At 37.2% G+C, this 16,933-nt stretch overlaps 7 protein-coding genes across 7 annotated transcripts, besides 1 other annotated feature; all 7 read left to right on the top strand. All coding sequences in view use genetic code 12, as the record gives it.

Moving 5' to 3' along the window:
- Positions 1–85: 85 nt before the first annotated feature.
- CPAR2_203320 (uncharacterized protein) lies at positions 86–517 on the top strand (the record flags this gene model as incomplete). The annotated part of the gene is made up of 1 exon (XM_036809198.1): positions 86–517. One exon carries the CDS (start codon positions 86–88, stop codon positions 515–517), a length of 432 nt encoding a protein of 143 aa, XP_036665859.1.
- Positions 518–1,000: 483 nt separating this feature from the next.
- LYP1 (Lyp1p) lies at positions 1,001–2,518 on the top strand (the record flags this gene model as incomplete). The annotated part of the gene is made up of 1 exon (XM_036809199.1): positions 1,001–2,518. The coding sequence occupies one exon, from the start codon at positions 1,001–1,003 to the stop codon at positions 2,516–2,518; it is 1,518 nt and encodes a 505-aa protein (XP_036665860.1).
- Positions 2,519–2,854: 336 nt separating this feature from the next.
- CPAR2_203340 (uncharacterized protein) lies at positions 2,855–4,486 on the top strand (the record flags this gene model as incomplete). The annotated part of the gene is made up of 1 exon (XM_036809200.1): positions 2,855–4,486. The coding sequence occupies one exon, from the start codon at positions 2,855–2,857 to the stop codon at positions 4,484–4,486; it is 1,632 nt and encodes a 543-aa protein (XP_036665861.1).
- A 2,185-nt stretch (positions 4,487–6,671) lies between these two features.
- Positions 6,672–7,784, top strand: GLN1 (glutamate--ammonia ligase; the record flags this gene model as incomplete). Its single annotated transcript, XM_036809202.1, has 1 exon — positions 6,672–7,784. One exon carries the CDS (start codon positions 6,672–6,674, stop codon positions 7,782–7,784), a length of 1,113 nt encoding a protein of 370 aa, XP_036665862.1.
- A 581-nt stretch (positions 7,785–8,365) lies between these two features.
- Positions 8,366–8,450, bottom strand: a tRNA (tRNA-His).
- Positions 8,451–9,137: 687 nt separating this feature from the next.
- On the top strand, positions 9,138–10,697 carry VMA13 (H(+)-transporting V1 sector ATPase subunit H; the record flags this gene model as incomplete). Its single annotated transcript, XM_036809203.1, has 1 exon — positions 9,138–10,697. The coding sequence occupies one exon, from the start codon at positions 9,138–9,140 to the stop codon at positions 10,695–10,697; it is 1,560 nt and encodes a 519-aa protein (XP_036665863.1).
- Positions 10,698–10,855: 158 nt separating this feature from the next.
- On the top strand, positions 10,856–13,990 carry CPAR2_203370 (uncharacterized protein; the record flags this gene model as incomplete). The annotated part of the gene is made up of 1 exon (XM_036809204.1): positions 10,856–13,990. The coding sequence occupies one exon, from the start codon at positions 10,856–10,858 to the stop codon at positions 13,988–13,990; it is 3,135 nt and encodes a 1,044-aa protein (XP_036665864.1).
- A 337-nt stretch (positions 13,991–14,327) lies between these two features.
- Positions 14,328–16,910, top strand: CPAR2_203380 (uncharacterized protein; the record flags this gene model as incomplete). The annotated part of the gene is made up of 1 exon (XM_036809205.1): positions 14,328–16,910. The coding sequence occupies one exon, from the start codon at positions 14,328–14,330 to the stop codon at positions 16,908–16,910; it is 2,583 nt and encodes an 860-aa protein (XP_036665865.1).
- Between the last annotated feature and the right edge of the window lie 23 nt (positions 16,911–16,933).

The following is a 16,933-nucleotide window of genomic DNA, read 5'->3' on the forward strand; positions in this document are numbered from 1 at the left end:
CACTTCTCTTTCTTTTCTACTTTGAATCTTCTTTAATCACCTTTCAAATTCACCTGAAACAATCCTTCCCCCCCCCTCCTCAATAATGGCACTCTTATTCAATTTCAAGACATTCGTATTTGGTTTGTTTGTATACTACGCTACTTATTTGCACTACTATAAATGTCCATCATTAACCCCAATTGTTGAATTGGAAGAGAAAATCTTGCATCCATTGACAAACCAACACTCGACATTATGTGAATTGGTCAATGGTGGGATTGATAGAGCAACACCATACGTTAACAAAGTCCATGGCTTTTTGGATAAAAATGTTCATTCTCATCCATTGTTTATTGAGTACAAGATTGAAGAATATATTCAATGTGCAAAGAACAGATGGACTACTTATGTTTACCCAGTGGTTTACCAATTGTACCAATTTACTGATGTTGCTGAGGCTCGTGTTTACGATGAAGTTACTGCTATCTACAAACAAGCTGAAGAAATTGTTCATGGTAAGTTGAAGCAAGATTAAATAAAACCTCACAATGATTGAGAGTCTTCTTGCAAAGGTTTTTGGAAACAACTCTTTGCTGATTGCTCCTTTAGTATATAGTTTTGTTTCGAAAGCGTTTTCCCAAATATACGTATAATTATTACCGTCGAATCAATGTTGTCAAACTGTGTGTAAGTTGTTCTGTTTGAAACCCTTTTTGAGAAGGAAACTGAAAATTCACGTGCGCAATAAAATATTCCAACAGAAGTTTCTCTAAATGCATCCTGTGGGGCAAAGCCACTCGCAAACACAAACAAGGCGGCAATAGTAGTAGTGGTAGTCTATGCAGAACTAAATTTAACTGGATTCTATGAATGTGCAAGTATGGCTGATGAGAGTACCCGATTGATAAACACCGCCAGTGTTTTCAATACACTTAACAATGGCCACAACCACCAAAATAATTTCCCCCAGCACACCTCCGTTCATACAAAACGGCTACTAAACAGTCGTCACATATCAATGATTTCCATAGGAGGCATCATTGGCACTGGTTTATTTATTGGTATTCGACAGACATTAACCAATGGTCCAATAATTAGCATAATTTCATACATGTACATTAGCATGCTATGCTACTATATAATCACCGCCGTGGGGGAAATGTCGTGCTTTATGCCGCTCAATGGATCGTTATGTCAATTTCAATTCAAATTCATTTCCAATCCTGTGGGAATAATGAATAATTTCGTGTATTGGATAAGTTGGTCAGTTACACTTGGATTAGAATTGAGTTTGATTTATGAATTGCTTTGTCAATTGATAATATCAATGGATCTGATGCCACTGCTGCTGATGAGTTCAATGGCTGCTTCATGGCTTGGTGATAAATCAAGTGTGATTGCCGTAACGTGGTTGGCTTTAACTAGTGCTAATTTATTTCCGGTAAATTATTATGGAGAAGTTGAGTTTATGGTGACAATTATCAAAGTCGGGTTTATGGTTACTTGGATTGGATTGAGCATATGGTTGGTGTTTACCGGGGTTGGTTTCACAAATTGGTTAAATTTCGAATTGATTTGGGGGATCAATACTATTGAAGTTGTGAATAGCCCCGTATTAAACAAATTGGTCAACATCCTTTCATCATCGATTGTATCTTCATGTTTTACATTCCAATCAATAGAATCAGTGGGGATTTGCTCGGGGGAGATTGAAAATATTGGGCAAAATTTACCTAAAGCCATCAAGTATATTGTTATGAGAATCTTGGTGTTTTATATTGGATCATTGATTTTGCTCACATTGATGATTCCCAGCAATGATCCACAATTGGTTAGCAACAACAACAATGATAGTTCATCAAACATGTTGATGTCGTCACCATTTGTTGTTGGGTTGATCAATTGTGGAATTGGCAATGGATCATACTTGATTCAAATTGTCAATTTTGTCATTTTGACATCAATGATATCGGCAGCCAATTCAAACATTTATTTCGGATCACGATGTTTAATTTCTATGATTGAAGAAGGATATTTTTGGCGTGTGTTTGGTAAAACCATTATGAATAGCGGTGTGCCAGTGTATGCCATCTTGTTAACATCATTTATTGGATTGGTGATTGCTCTACTATCTAATTTCAAGAGTGCTGGGATTTTTTTGACCTTGTTGATCAATTTATCAGCAACTTCAGGTTTGCTCATGTGGTTATTCATTCTGATAAGTTATCTCCGGTTTAGAAAGGCTTTGGAATACAACAATATCAATCATGGTGATCTTGTATATACATCACTGTTTTGTTGTTTTCCCATGAAGCAAAGCTCCTGGATAAGTATAGTGAGCATTGTTGGTATTATCTTGAGTAATGGAATAGTTAATATTTGGCAATTTAGCTGGGATTCATTTGCCAGTTGTTATTTAACCCTGATTGTCGTTGTGGTGGGAGTATTATATTTCAGTTTCAAGTGGGATGAACCGGTGTTGAGATCAGTAGATGAGATTGATATATTTACTAATCAATCATCAAATGCATTCTAATTAGAGCTGTATAGAGGCAATAATAGATATAGAGTTTGCATGAGCTTGTGTTGGTTGCAAAAAAGAAATGGGCTATAAATGCCAAAGCCGCACATTTTACTTCTTTTGGATTGCAAGAAAGGGAAGAAAATTTTGGGTGCGTGGTTTGTTGTTTTGTTTATAATTAAATCATAACATCAAAAAATCATATTACGGAGCATCTCCCGCTTAAAGAAAACTAAAAACGCCACAACATCACCAGGACTAACATTTGCCCCTGTTTGAATAAAGATTCTGTCAACATTTGAATTCACTTAGCCAACAAGAATTACCAGTACAATTTCCCGCTTTTTAAAGATGGCATCGTATAAGTGGATCACAATTGGCATTGTAACCTACTTGGTATACGCATGGACGATTGTGTGTCCTCCAACAGCAATACTAACACCAACCAATGAATTGAAACTATCGCCCATCAATTTCCATGTATGTAAAGTGAGTGATGGATATGTACGACCATATATACAACCAGTGTATGATTCACAAATCAAGCCCAAATTAGATGACTGGGATAATCAATGGCAGATTAGTCATCGTGTTCAAAGTGCGATGCAGACGTATGATTCATTTGATGAAAAGTATGGTGTTAGAGCTGGATTGAGTTTGGTTTTTGATGCATTGAATAAATTTTATACTTGGTTTGAAACATCTGTATTGATTCATATTCAACGTGGATTAAAGTTGTCCTTGATTAAGATTTGGTATTGGGTTAATGTGGCACGAGTCAACATTGGTTCCACTTTGAATCCAATTTGGGTTCAATTGAGTCAATTGATGGACAAATTTGCATCTATTCCAATAGTGAATCGTATCTTGCAACAAATCAAGGATGTTTATTGTCAATTGATTAATTCGTCCCATGCAACAAAGTTGCATCAACGCAGTCTATTTATTCAAAAAGAGGTCAAGAATTTGATCAAATTTGATGAGTTTTCGCCTCGTGAGTTTAAATCAAGTTTGATTCATGTGGTTCAAGACTTGTTGGGGCAAAAATATAATGACGATGAAGCAGATTGGGAAGATGTTAGTGACACCGATGATGATGGTGGAGAAACTGTTGTTATTACTTCAACTATATCAGTGTTGGAGAATGGTGCATTGGTTACTGAAGACTACGAACCAGAATTGATTGAGATTTACCACGAGATTGAATATTGGCAAACTAAAATCAACAAGACTTTGCATTTAGCTAAAGTCAATCTTGAATCTGATTTACAACCCATTTTGAACCATCTGATTGAAGATTTAAAACCATTGATTAGTCAAGAGTTTCAAAATTTACAACAAATCAATTATAAACAATATAAGGATATCCATGATAAGATTTCACAAATTCATAAAGATGCTGAAAAAATTCAAGCTACTAATGAAACCATTGGTGTCGAAACCGTTTCCCGACAAGAAATTCGCGATGATATTGCTGCAAGTTATGAATCAGCTAAAAACTGTTCTTTAAAAGTACAAGAACTTCTCTCATCAACTCATCAGCAGTTGTTAACTGACTATTTCAATCTAGTTCAATCAACAATTGACATTTTGGAATCATTTGCCGATTCATCAATCAACGAATTCAATTCCAAATTATCCTACTTGATCCAACAACAAGATTCATATTTAACTGATGAGCAAATTTGGCAAATTTGGAAAAAATTTCATCAGTTGAAAGATCAATTTTTCCAATTTAGAGATGAATTGTTAACCAATGCCAATCGATACAAACAAGATAATAAAGCTTATGCTAATAGTGCCATTGGCATGAGTGTGTGGAATGAGTATTTGAAAAATGTTGAGTTTCATTTGAATTTCTTACTTAGAGATAATGCTGATTATTTACAATTGGTGCGTGCTAAGGCTAATTTGGCTTTCCAAGCCAGAGAAGAGTTGATTTATGAATTGACTGATGGGAAAGTTGATCTGTGGGATCAGTAAAGTGAATAATGAGATATCTATAGATGGTTAATGTATGGTTAGTTACGTTTTCTTCGATGGTTTCAACAAGGTTGTTACTTTGTTGCAAAAAGGAAAACTGTGGATTCAGCTAGATATTTAACCCTCTTTTGTCTACTTTCGTATCTGCTTTGAAAGGAGACGGAAACCTGAGAAACGAAACGTGTAAATCCCATTGTTTTGTTTGTGCACCCTTGGTTGGAAAAGATCCCAATTAGGTAATAAAAGAACTTTATTCTCTAAGCGCGTTGGGAAAAAAAAGGTTCAAAAATTGGGATAATTATCCCGAAGACACTAAAACATGGAGGCGCGGCGTGCGTCTGTGGAAACTTACAAGGTGAAATTGCATGTAAGTCGGGTTCTCTTTCGATGTACGAAAACAGTGGATCCGCTAACCATAAGTGGCATTCAAAAAGGTCGTAAGCTTCGTTTGAAGACCAATGAGTAAACATGAGTATCAAGACGTGTTTGAACCCCACCATTGTCTCATTAAAAGGAAGGTGATCCTTAGTCTCAGACAGAGAATCGTTTTTCTTTTTCGCTCACACGACATAGTACACAAAAGATGATCGAAAGGGTAGTGTATAGAAGCACACGCATGAAAATAGGATGAGTTGCGATTTTGACGACACCAAGACCAACTTCCATATTTAGCAAGATGAATCCAATTATTCCTTATCGATCTCAATTTTTTTAATCTCAATTTGCTCAACAGAATAAAGGAAAGTAACCTGATTTTCAATTGTTAATTTTATTTTTAACAATTGATGATGATGAATTCGGAATATTCAAAATCCCTCAACTTTACACAAAAGCATTTTTTTTTTTGAATGTCGTGATAATAAAAAGTCCAATGTCGCACTAAATACACAAAGAAAACCCAATTTAGATAAATTGATCTCTTGACTCTTGTCAGCGCTTTAGGGAGGGTAACATAGTGGGCAGTTGTGCAAGCAAGCGAGTGGCTATCATTAAGAGAGTAGCGTAGAGACCAATAGCGAGCATCGTTGAGGAATTGATTATACAATAAAAGTGACGAAAGCTGTAATAAAAAATATCGCCTGTGATGAAAGTAAGGCTTAATCTAGCCTAAATTTCTTATCAAAAAAAAAAAAAAATTAATACAAAAAATTATCAAATGATAAAAAAACGTACTATCATCAAAATGAGTATAAGTGGAGGGGTATGAAAGTGAATGAAGCTTTTTTGATCTAGGCTATCTCATAAATATCAGACAAAATAGCAAGGGGAGGGAGCAATCATTACAGCAAATGTCCAAGAATGGTGATATATATATATATATTCTTGGCCGGTCTATATAGTATATATGAAGTATTGGTTTGGATGGCATTTGAAATTACGGGGTAAATGAGGAGAGCACGGAGCAAAGGAAGAGCCAGATAGAAAGAAGGGCTATAGTGACCTTCTATCTTGCCTATTGTAATGTATTGTAATGTTCTATTCTATTTCTTCCTATGCTTTTGCAGTCAAAAAAAATGTAACAACATCTTCAAAGCATCTGATTGGATGATAAGCGAAACAAGAAATAAACAGACATTATTTTGGTTACGACATTAAGAGCAAAGCAAATTTAGTAATTGTGCATTGTGCCATAAACTATATGCAGTAACTAAGACAAAAATCGATTATATTGAAGAAGAGGAAAAAAGAAATTCCCTAGTACAAAAAGAAAGAAGGAAAAGAGGCGATTTCCATTCATCCCTTTATTTTTTAGTCATGAGAACACTACTACTTACTACTGCTCTTCCTATATGCAGTACATACAACATGCCCAAAACTAAAGTAAAAAAAAGTTAGATTTTATGACACAACGGTTTATATATAAAACCATTTGATTATTCCCTCAACATTTAATCTTATTACTCAAAAACTACAACTTCAACTAAACTGGTTTCACTGAACCAACAACACTTCCCCCCCCTCCTCCTCCTCAAGCACGTTCCAAACGCAACACAACACAACACAACACAACACAACACAACACAACACAACACACTCTTCACTTCAACAACTAAACTACTTTTCAATCACCTATCGTTTTACTTTTTTTTTTCTTTTTTATTGCTTATAAAGAAAAAAAGAACACACAGACAAACAAGACTGAGAAAAATTTTCCTTGAATCACAACCATATTAATAGATCAATCATGAGTGCCTCTTTAACCGAAAACACCGCTATACTATCAAAATATCTCGATTTGCCCCAAAATGGTAAAGTTCTTGCTGAATATGTTTGGATTGATGCCGAAGGTAGAACTAGATCCAAATGTAAAACTTTAAACAAGAAACCATCTAGTGTTGATGATTTACCAGAATGGAACTATGATGGTTCATCAACTGGTCAAGCTCCAGGTCATGATTCGGATATTTACTTGCGTCCAGTTGCTTACTATCCAGATCCATTTAGAAAAGGTGACAATATTATTGTTTTGAATGAATGTTATAACAATGATGGTACTCCAAACAAGTTTAACCACAGACATGAATGTGCTAAATTAATGAAGGCTCATGCCGATGAAGAAGTTTGGTTTGGTTTGGAACAAGAATATACTTTATTTGATCAATTTGATTACCCATATGGATGGCCAAAAGGTGGATTTCCAGCTCCTCAAGGTCCTTACTATTGTGGTGTCGGTACTGGTAAAGTTGTTGCTAGAGATGTTATTGAAGCTCATTACAGAGCTTGTTTATACGCTGGTATCAATATTTCTGGTATCAATGCCGAAGTTATGCCATCACAATGGGAATTCCAAGTTGGTCCATGTGAAGGTATTGAAATGGGTGATCAATTGTGGATTGCCAGGTATTTATTGGAAAGAACTGCTGAAGAATTTGCTGTTAAAGTTTCATTCCATCCAAAACCATTGAAGGGTGATTGGAATGGTGCTGGTTGTCACACCAATGTTTCCACCAAGGATATGAGAAAAGCTGGTGGAATGAAGGTTATTGAAGTTGCTTTAAGCAAATTGGCCAAGAGACACAAGGAACATATGTTGTTGTATGGTGCTGATAATGAACAAAGATTAACTGGTCGTCATGAAACTGCTTCTAGTGATTCATTTTCATCTGGTGTTGCCAATAGAGGTGCTTCAGTTAGAATCCCAAGATCAGTTGCCAAGGAAGGTTTTGGTTATTTCGAAGACAGAAGACCAGCTTCCAACATTGACCCATACTTGGTTACTGGTATCATGGTTGAAACCATTTGTGGTTCAATTCCAGATGCTGATATGGCTAAAGAGTTTCTCAGAGAAGTTGAATAAATAAATGGTGGTGAAAAATGTATCAGTGCTGGGATTTTAAGCTCGTGATGGAGTTGTCTTGTGTGTATAGAATAAAGGCAGATTAACAATGTTTCACTTACAGTTTAGTATCTTTTATCAATGAACTAGCAAGAAAAAGTATAGTTTTATAATATAATTGTGGTAGATTTAATAATCACGTAGAGAAGAGTTTCTTATTGACAGTTGATGCAAATAAAACGAATAAAAATACTCCCATACTCAATTCCAATTTCAGGCTATTGGCGACCTATGATGCACTCTTACGTAGCCTTGTCATCTCCAATCAGCAGCAACCAATTGTATGTCGATGAATCAATACCACCGTTTAGGGGTAATCTTTAACAAATCTTGTCTCAAAATCGTGGTTTTGTTCTGCACCTCACCGAAGTACTTTTTGTCACCCTCCAAAAGAAATCTGTACTCGCAGGTGTGAACATCGATGAAAATTACAATCTATCAGTAGGATACATAATCACTATTCATCCCAATTGAAATGCTCTACAAGCTCAAAGCTGCAAAATAACAATAAAGATGAAAAAAAAAAAAAAAATCTTATTCTATGCCGGTGCCAGGAATCGAACCTGGGTTTAGTCGGTATTGCTTTATAGCCACAACGACTTGTACTAACCTCTATACGACACCGGCTTCAACTAAGCCATGCTTAAGAAATATGCCAGAAATTGTGTCCAAGTTCAACCACACTAGAAAAATAATATCACGTTTCACCAAGTATTCAAGTGCTCATTCGAGGCTTTCTTCATCTCTAAGGAACCACATATTACATCCAGCAATAGCGAAATGGCTACGGCCTTTGTAAAATTGTAATCGAGTAGCTTTTCTCGTTGATTCTAGGAGAAAACTCATGAATTGTTCGCAACCAAATAACACCTACCTTTCCATATTAGCTAAAGTCAATGTTCAAGGGTAATATTAGCAAGTATGCCTCTCATGGAAAAAAAAAAAAACATGCATTGTAGGACGAGAGTGAAATTGTACATGCAAAAGAGACTATTTCGAAAAATACAACTGAAACTTTTTTTGGTGTTGTCCTACAAAAAAAAAATTCTCCAAAACTGACTTCCTTTGATGATCACTAGATCAAAGCTTGAGGTTAGCTCTCGTAACATTTTCATCAAGGTTTAGCATCAACATTGGTGACGTTTATAACTGTTTCTTGCTCGTTTTCTTTTTGTTTTAGCACCAAGTTTCAATGAAAATGTTCTACCCTGTAAAATTTGTACCTGCCTCTTCCCAGATCGAGCCCCCTCTCAGCACTAGTCACTCCCTCTTTTTTTCAGCTCTTCAAAAAGCAAAATAATTCAGAGTCGGCAAATGCATCACGGTGGAACAACGCTGATTCATTTAACGCCCAAAATTCAATTTGCAGCCACAAAGTCGTGTACAAAAACACAAAATTCTCACATTATTGCGCATGGGAATTTGAAATTCATCAACGACAATCCAAAACCAAAAAAAAAGGAAGAACCAGACACATTAATCAAACCCCGTCCAGGCATGTCCCAATTCACTCTCGACAGCACATACTTGAACGACTCTAAGAAGATTATTAGTGAGAGAATCATACCATGGGAAGGGCTTGCGAGATCGAGAGTCGTCACTGAAGACGATGCCAATCATATAAAGATTTTAGAGAAACAATCTAATGAAAATAGAGACAATACGGTTAAATCGCAATTGGATTTGTACTCGAAAGTATTGCTCAATGTTTTGAGTAAAGTTGATAAAGATGACGTTGTTAAAAATGTTTTGACCTTGATTAATGATTTGTTGCTTAATGTTCCTGAGTTTTTGGATGCACTTTTGAGCTTGTCATCAATAGATACAGGTTTACCATTTGACCCATTTGTCAAACACTTGGACAAGGAGCCGTTGATTAAGTCATTGGCATTGTACAACTTGGTTATCCTTGCTAAAGGGTCCCCCGATAAAGAGGTGATTATTCGTACATTTACGGCGATTACCCTGCTCATTGAAAATACTGATTCAAATTTTCAATTTATTGGCATCCAATTGCTTCAGGAATTGGTTTCAAACAGAAAATACAAGACAATATACCAAGAAAACAATCTTTTAACCAACTTCAAACCAATAAATGCATTAATCACTAAGCTGTCTACTCACCCCAATGCAACTGGTTTGCAATTGTCGTACAATGTATTGTTGGCAACCTGGATATTATCATTCAATGCTGAAATCAACAAGTCAATTATCCATAGTTTCCCACAAATTGCTGGTAGTCTTTTGTTGATTGCGAAAGATTCAATTAAATTGAAAATTGTGCGTATTTCAGTTGCCGTGTTGAAGAATTTCGTTAGTTGTTGTGTCACTCCTCAGGAGCAATTTAAAGTTGTTAAATTATTGTTGTTTCACGATGCATTAACCACAATAAAGACATTAAAGGAGAGAAAATTTGCACAAAATGGCAGTGATGAGGAATTATGTAGTGATCTTGCTTATTTATCTGATACGTTGGAAGAAACAGTCAAGACCAAGTTGACTTCATTTGACGAGTATCTTACTGCATTGGAAAATCCCAAATTGTTGAGTTGGGCATCACCAATACACAAGTCTAGTGATTTTTGGTTGGAAAATTCAGGTAAATTTAAAGATTCAAATTATAAATTAACAAGGAGAATTTTCGACATCTTGGGTGCCAATTCCAATGACACAACAATTTGTGTGGTTTTATTGAATGATTTGCAGTATTTGATCAAGAACCTTGGTCAAGATTTGATTCATTTCATCAATACTGAGAATGGTGGACTGTACAAGGTATTGATTATGTCGTTTTTGGAAAATAATCAAGGAAATAATGAGCTTAGGTATGAAGCGTTGAAGACTATCCAACTACTTGTGGGACATAATTTTTGAAAGAGAGAGAAAGAGAGAGAGAGAGAGAGAGAGAGAGAGAGAGAACGTGTTCAATAGAAGTAAAGTAATACACACTATTCCATCTAGGATTCGGTTCTGTAGAGCTTTTTTTCTGGATTTCTCTATTTTCACTCACAAAGAAAATTAAACGCGTGCTAATGGGGAATTATCAAGACATCAAAACAAAGTCACCTTTAATGAATAATGAATCTATGATATTTATAGACAACAGGATCGACACATTCAAGTATCCTGTTGCCAAAGATGGCAGGAAATACACATGGTTAGATATAATTGATTTCCCCGACACCAATGAGTTGGTTGAAGCTGGGTTCTACTATTCACCACTCAAGAAAACCACCAATCGTATCGCATGTGCTTATTGTCAGAAATCAACAACTATTGAGAACAACCTGAGCATTGAAGAGATAATATCCAACCATTCCATGCGAAGTATTAGATGTCCCATGGCTAGCCTTTTGAATGTATACTACTCATGCCGTGGCCATCTTGACGATGAAATAAAGCAGTGTTGGTCCAAATCAAAATTTCGAGAGCCATTTGGTCACGAATCAGTCAAACTTCGAGCCAACTCTTTCAAGGATTTTCCACTAGATGGTTTAGATTACCGACCGAATTCCAAATCATTGGCTGAAGCTGGTTTTCTTTATCAGCCACGCTATCATGGCGACGATCGAGTCGTTTGTGCCTATTGCCATTGTGCTCTAGATTCATGGGATCAACAAGATGACCCAATTGAGGAACATTTGAGCAACGTTTCGAGTTATTGTTACTTTTTGGATAAATATGTTGAGAGGAAACAAGGTCTGAGTAAACGTGTGGAAAAGTCACCATTTGATGAATCCATTCATTTGGATGATTATGATTGCGATATCGGAGGCGACAACAATGGAGAGACTGGAACAGACTCTACATCGAATCAACAGGATAGACTAGGAGGCAATGAAATGAACGGGGTTACAATGAATCGCCATAACCATGCTCATTTCAAAGAAGATCCAAACTTGAAGTACTGGAAAAAGTTACCCGATGAAGATCTCTTGCAAGAGTTTATTCAGGTTTCGAAGCATGGAATTGCTGAAATGGTGACAGGTGGGCCCAATTCGATAGATGCACACACTGAGGTTAGGCAAACACATAGTAATAACGAAGACTCCGTGCGGGACAAAAGTGCATTAGAAGATACTTTAAAAGGTGGTCCTATCAACAAGAATGGAAAGGTGGAGCTTCACAACAATGACTGTGACAATGATAACGACGTTGCGATGAATGATATAGATGACTTAGAGATGGATGATGATCAAAATGATAGCATCGTACAATCATCTATGGGGAGCTCTCATAAGGATGACGAAGATTTCATAGAGTCCAGCTCCAACGATGATTACGACCCAAGTTCAGCATCTTTTGAACCCACAAATGATTTGGACGACTCAGTTGTAGAGATTAGACCAAAGCAGACCAAGAAGAAAACACCTCAAATGGAAAAGATTAAGAAACTGCCCTCGTTGCAACCAGAAGAACATTTGAAACGAGCAGGTGATAGTTTATCACCTACACGTCGCAAAAAAATGATTAAACGAACCACTCCAGCGCCTGTTTTTGAAGATAGCTCTACTGATCAGGACTACAATGAGGCTCATATTGTCAAGTTGGAGAAAAACATTGTCAAATCCAATGTTTTCTTACCTGAAGAGGACAAGAGTTTTGAACAACCAGTTACGTTTACATCACCAGTGCGCATATTACCTACAAAGATACCTGAGCTGGCGAAAAAAACCGACTCCATCAAGCCTAGCATTTTTGACCTGTCGCTTGATATCACTACTGAAAATGTGGGAGATACGGAAAAGAAGTATGAGCTCGAGGGTGGGACACTAAAAGACTCAAAGGAGAATGGTGAAGGTTCTAGGGGCTCCAAGGACCCTAAAGCTAGTACATTTGTTAAATCTGAGAACGAAAAGATGGGTCATTCTCAGGACAAGTTTAACAACGCTAGCCCAGTCGAGGTGGACTCAAGAACTGTCCAAGCATCAAGCACTGCCAGCAACTCGATAGCTGGCGCCGGACCACAAGCAATTAGTGATGGGGACACAAAAATTGAAAGAGGACCAAAATCGGAGACAGCACTTGACGGAGTAGGTAGTGGGACCGATTCGAAAGATGAACCTGTTGAGAATCCACAAAATGACAGCTCTCCACAAGACCAGACTGACGACGCAAAACATACAGAAACCTCTCTTATTAACCAAAAACCGTCTCAAACCTCATTGGCACTTCCTGAATCATTACAAGAAAGTGAATCTGAGCTGGACTATTCAGAGTATTTAAATGAGATAAACGAAGTTGATAAACACTTTGAAGTTGATGATCCTGTTGAAGAGATCGACAAGGTTGAAGTAAAGCAAGCGCAAACGTTTGAATCGAGTTTACCTGATAAATCCGCTAATGGCAAGACAATAGTCAATGACGATTTTGTGAATGTGAAATTACAGAAAGAAACAGCGGATCTATCACCAAATGAGTTGCAAATTGACACAATCAAGGAAGATGTGGTACATATCAACCACGATACAAACAAGTACAATTCTAATGACACTGTTGAACATAGTGAGGCATCAAGTGGAAGCAACGAAGCAGTCCAACCCTCTACCGAGAGTCCAAACAAGCAACATGTAAACACTTTGAGCAATGTTTCTAAACTTGACTCTCACCCCTTCAATGACGCAAAATGGACTTCAATAAAGGTACCTTCAATCGACGCTACAAGAGAGGAGAAGTTGACGAACTCTTTACAAAACTCGGATAAGGCTTGTGAAGGGGATCTTGCAGAAAAGAATTATCTCACCAATGAAAAGGAACCTGACAAATTTTCAGACCTGACTGGCCCTTTGGCTATGGACTCATTTTTGAATGAAAATATCACACCTGCAGCAGAAGAAATACAATCCATAACTGAACCAGAATGGAGAGCCTCTTCTATGCAAAGATTTGTACAGCAAATAGAGAACTTGGATGATAGCTCAAAAGAGTTAAAATTGTTAGCCAACTCCGAGCATGACCTTTATAATGATCTCGATGGTGATTTGACGAGATTTATAGCAGAAATGCCTGAAGAGGAAGAGCAAATGACAATTGAGCAATGGATAGAACATTGTGCCACCAACTGCAAGGACATTGTTGCGCAATCAATGAGAGAGATGAATCAGTATATACTCGATGAGTATAATCGTGCGATAAAAACTTTGGAGACCATGGAAGAAGAGAGCTGACTCAATGAGAATTTATTCTTGTTATCTTTGAATTAGAGTGAATAGTAGTACTTATAACTCTTCCTGTGACACCAACTCAAGACTTTTCTTTGAACTCTTTTTCTCATGCACTCCACAAATGCCTGGCTAAATTTGGTTGCGCTGTGAAAATTCGTAAAATTTCGATCCACCGAGTTCTATCGATTGAACAAAAATCTTTTGTGATACAAAATTTGAATGACAACAACAACCCAAGTTTTAGATTTGTTATCGCCACGCATTTCATCTGATCCATAGAAAGAGAGATAAATTGTAGAAGAAGAGGCCTGTATCGATATTTTTTTTTTTTCCAACAAAGATGTCGTTTTGGCCGTTTAACAATTCTTCACTGAGCAACAATACGTTGCTGAAATTCTTGGATTCAATTCATGATCTCTCATCAGTGAGCGTTGATGATATTGTCAAGGATCAAACATTGGTACAAGAATTGCTTAATGAATTGCACACAGTTAAAGGAAATGTCAACAAAGGTGGCAATTTTTTGTTTGCACAGTCAAACCCCGATCCCACACATGCAGCATTATCTGATTCTGCATCATTGAATTCACAAAATAATGATAACAATAATACAGGGTCGAACAAAGAGGCGAGAGGGATCAAATTGATTGAACTATTGATACAGCCTCATATACTAACAGGCCTCATTGAAATTCTAGAGAAAAGTGTCGGCTTTTTTCATCAACAAGGATTAAAGGCGGAGGAGAATATCAAAAATGCATTAGCAGAACACACCCCAGCAACTGATTTGGAAGAAGTGGACGAAATTGACAACGCCAAAGGAGAAGAAGACAAAGATGAAGCTTTTCGAAGATCAGTCCAGGCGGCGGCTGACATTCTTTCATTTGACATTTCAATCATTTCCAGCAGAGTTATTGAGACCCCCAATCTCATGAACAAATTATGGCTGATTTTGAAATTGGAGAATTTGCAGGAAAATTGCCCAACTGTGTCCTATCTAGTGCACATATTAGATCAACTACTAGAGTTTAACAGTATCGAGCTTTTGAACTTTGTGAGACGACAAGGTGATCTTGTGGATATTTTTTTGGCCAAGATCGAAGTACCGGCAATAATGGACTACTTTTTCCGAATAATACAAACTGATAAACCAGATTCACCGACTGGTATCCTTGACACAATTGCCCAACAGGATGTTGTGTTGAAGTTGATCGATATCTTGAAACCACAACCAGTACAATTTGACGAAACGCCATACATCCCTGATCACCAGCTATACTTTCGACAGAGCTCGGCAACGGACTTTTTGAAAGCCTTGATTACCATATCATCTAATGCCGCGTTGGCAGTTGTATTAGAAACCAATATAGGACCCAACCAGCTAACGCGACAATTGGTGTCACCGGAGGTGGTAAACATCATTGTACACGAAATCATGTTGCAAAAAGTGCAAGGGAAAGATGGTAGAATCCAGACCAATAAACATGGAATCAACAATTGTGTCAGTATAGTCATTGAGCTCATCAGGAAAAACAATTCGGACTATGATTTGAATTGTGGCTCATATAGCTCGTTGCTCCAAAATGCCGATGGCGGGCCAGGTGAAGTAAACTCATATGTCATGTTCCAGTGGCTAAAAGATTTTGAGCAAAATCCACCTGGACCAAGAGATCCTATATATTTGGGCGACATGTTGGAGATTTTCTCTGACAATTTAGAAAAGTTTGAGCAACTACTTGAAATCGAGCCAATACCACCCAATGGAGTAACTTCAGACATTTTGGGATTTACACGGTTCAAAATATCCGAGCTAATAGCCGAGCTTCTTCATTGTTCAAATATGACCTTGTTGAATTCAAAGAAAATCAGGAAAATTATCAATATAAGAGATCATATTCGATTACAACAGTCAAAACGTCTAAAGAAGGCATTAGATGAAAAGATTGCGTTCGTGGAGTCTCCCAATATCCATGATGTCACCTCTGGGCTAGACGACGTGTCGTTGGATGACGTACAATTTGCCCATGATGACAAGCACGATTATTCCAATTTAATCAAGAATATAGAGTCCATCGAAGATTCTGAAGATGAGGAACCTTCAATTTCCCCAGAAAACCCCTTTGTTTGTGAAGAAAGAAATAAGGCGATCAGACTGGACCCTTGTGTGGGTGATTTTTTCAAGATCAAGCTCATTGATCTGAAAATATTGTTGAGTATTGTTAGCAAGTTCACAAAGTATGAGTGGAACAATTTTTTCCATAATGTGGTGTTTGACTTGGTGCAACAGATTTTCAATGGTAAGCTCAACTCGTACAATTCGTTTTTGATCGTTGAATTATTCAAAAAGAATCAGTGTGATTTGACCGATTTGATTGTTAGTTCTTATGAGAACGAAATTGAGCCTCGACCTGGGTATATGGGGCATTTGATTCTTATTGGGGAAGAAATCGTCAAGTTCACTTCTTTGTACAAACCTGACCTTATATCACACACAATCGTTGAGGCCATTCTGAGCGAGAAATGGAATTGGTTTGTTAACGACGTCTTGACAAAGACGAGGGAGGTTTACAACGTCGTCTTGGGTGCTGACGAAGGTGACGCTTTTGACAATTCAGATGACTATGTGGATCCAAATGAACCAAAAAAAATCATTCTTGGTGATACTTCAAATCATGATGAATTTGTACATGACAGTGGCAATGACGACGAGGACGAAGATATGGATGGTCCCAAAGTTGCTGATGTCGAGGTTGGGAAAATGACCCCGAGTGGCGACATAACTCCACATGCTGTGGATGAGGATGAAGAACTAGAGGACCCAATAGAAAACAATGACGTGGATCATTTATCAGGAAGTTCATCTGATGAAGATGAGGAGGATGACGGGAATGAGTTGCGCAGAGTGTCTAAGCATAATGAGTAATAATAGAAAAAGAAACTATTGAT

The sequence above is a fragment of the Candida parapsilosis genome, contig 005809, assembly GCF_000182765.1.
Source record: "Candida parapsilosis strain CDC317 annotated contig 005809".
Lineage (NCBI taxonomy): Eukaryota > Fungi > Ascomycota > Pichiomycetes > Serinales > Debaryomycetaceae > Lodderomyces > Lodderomyces parapsilosis.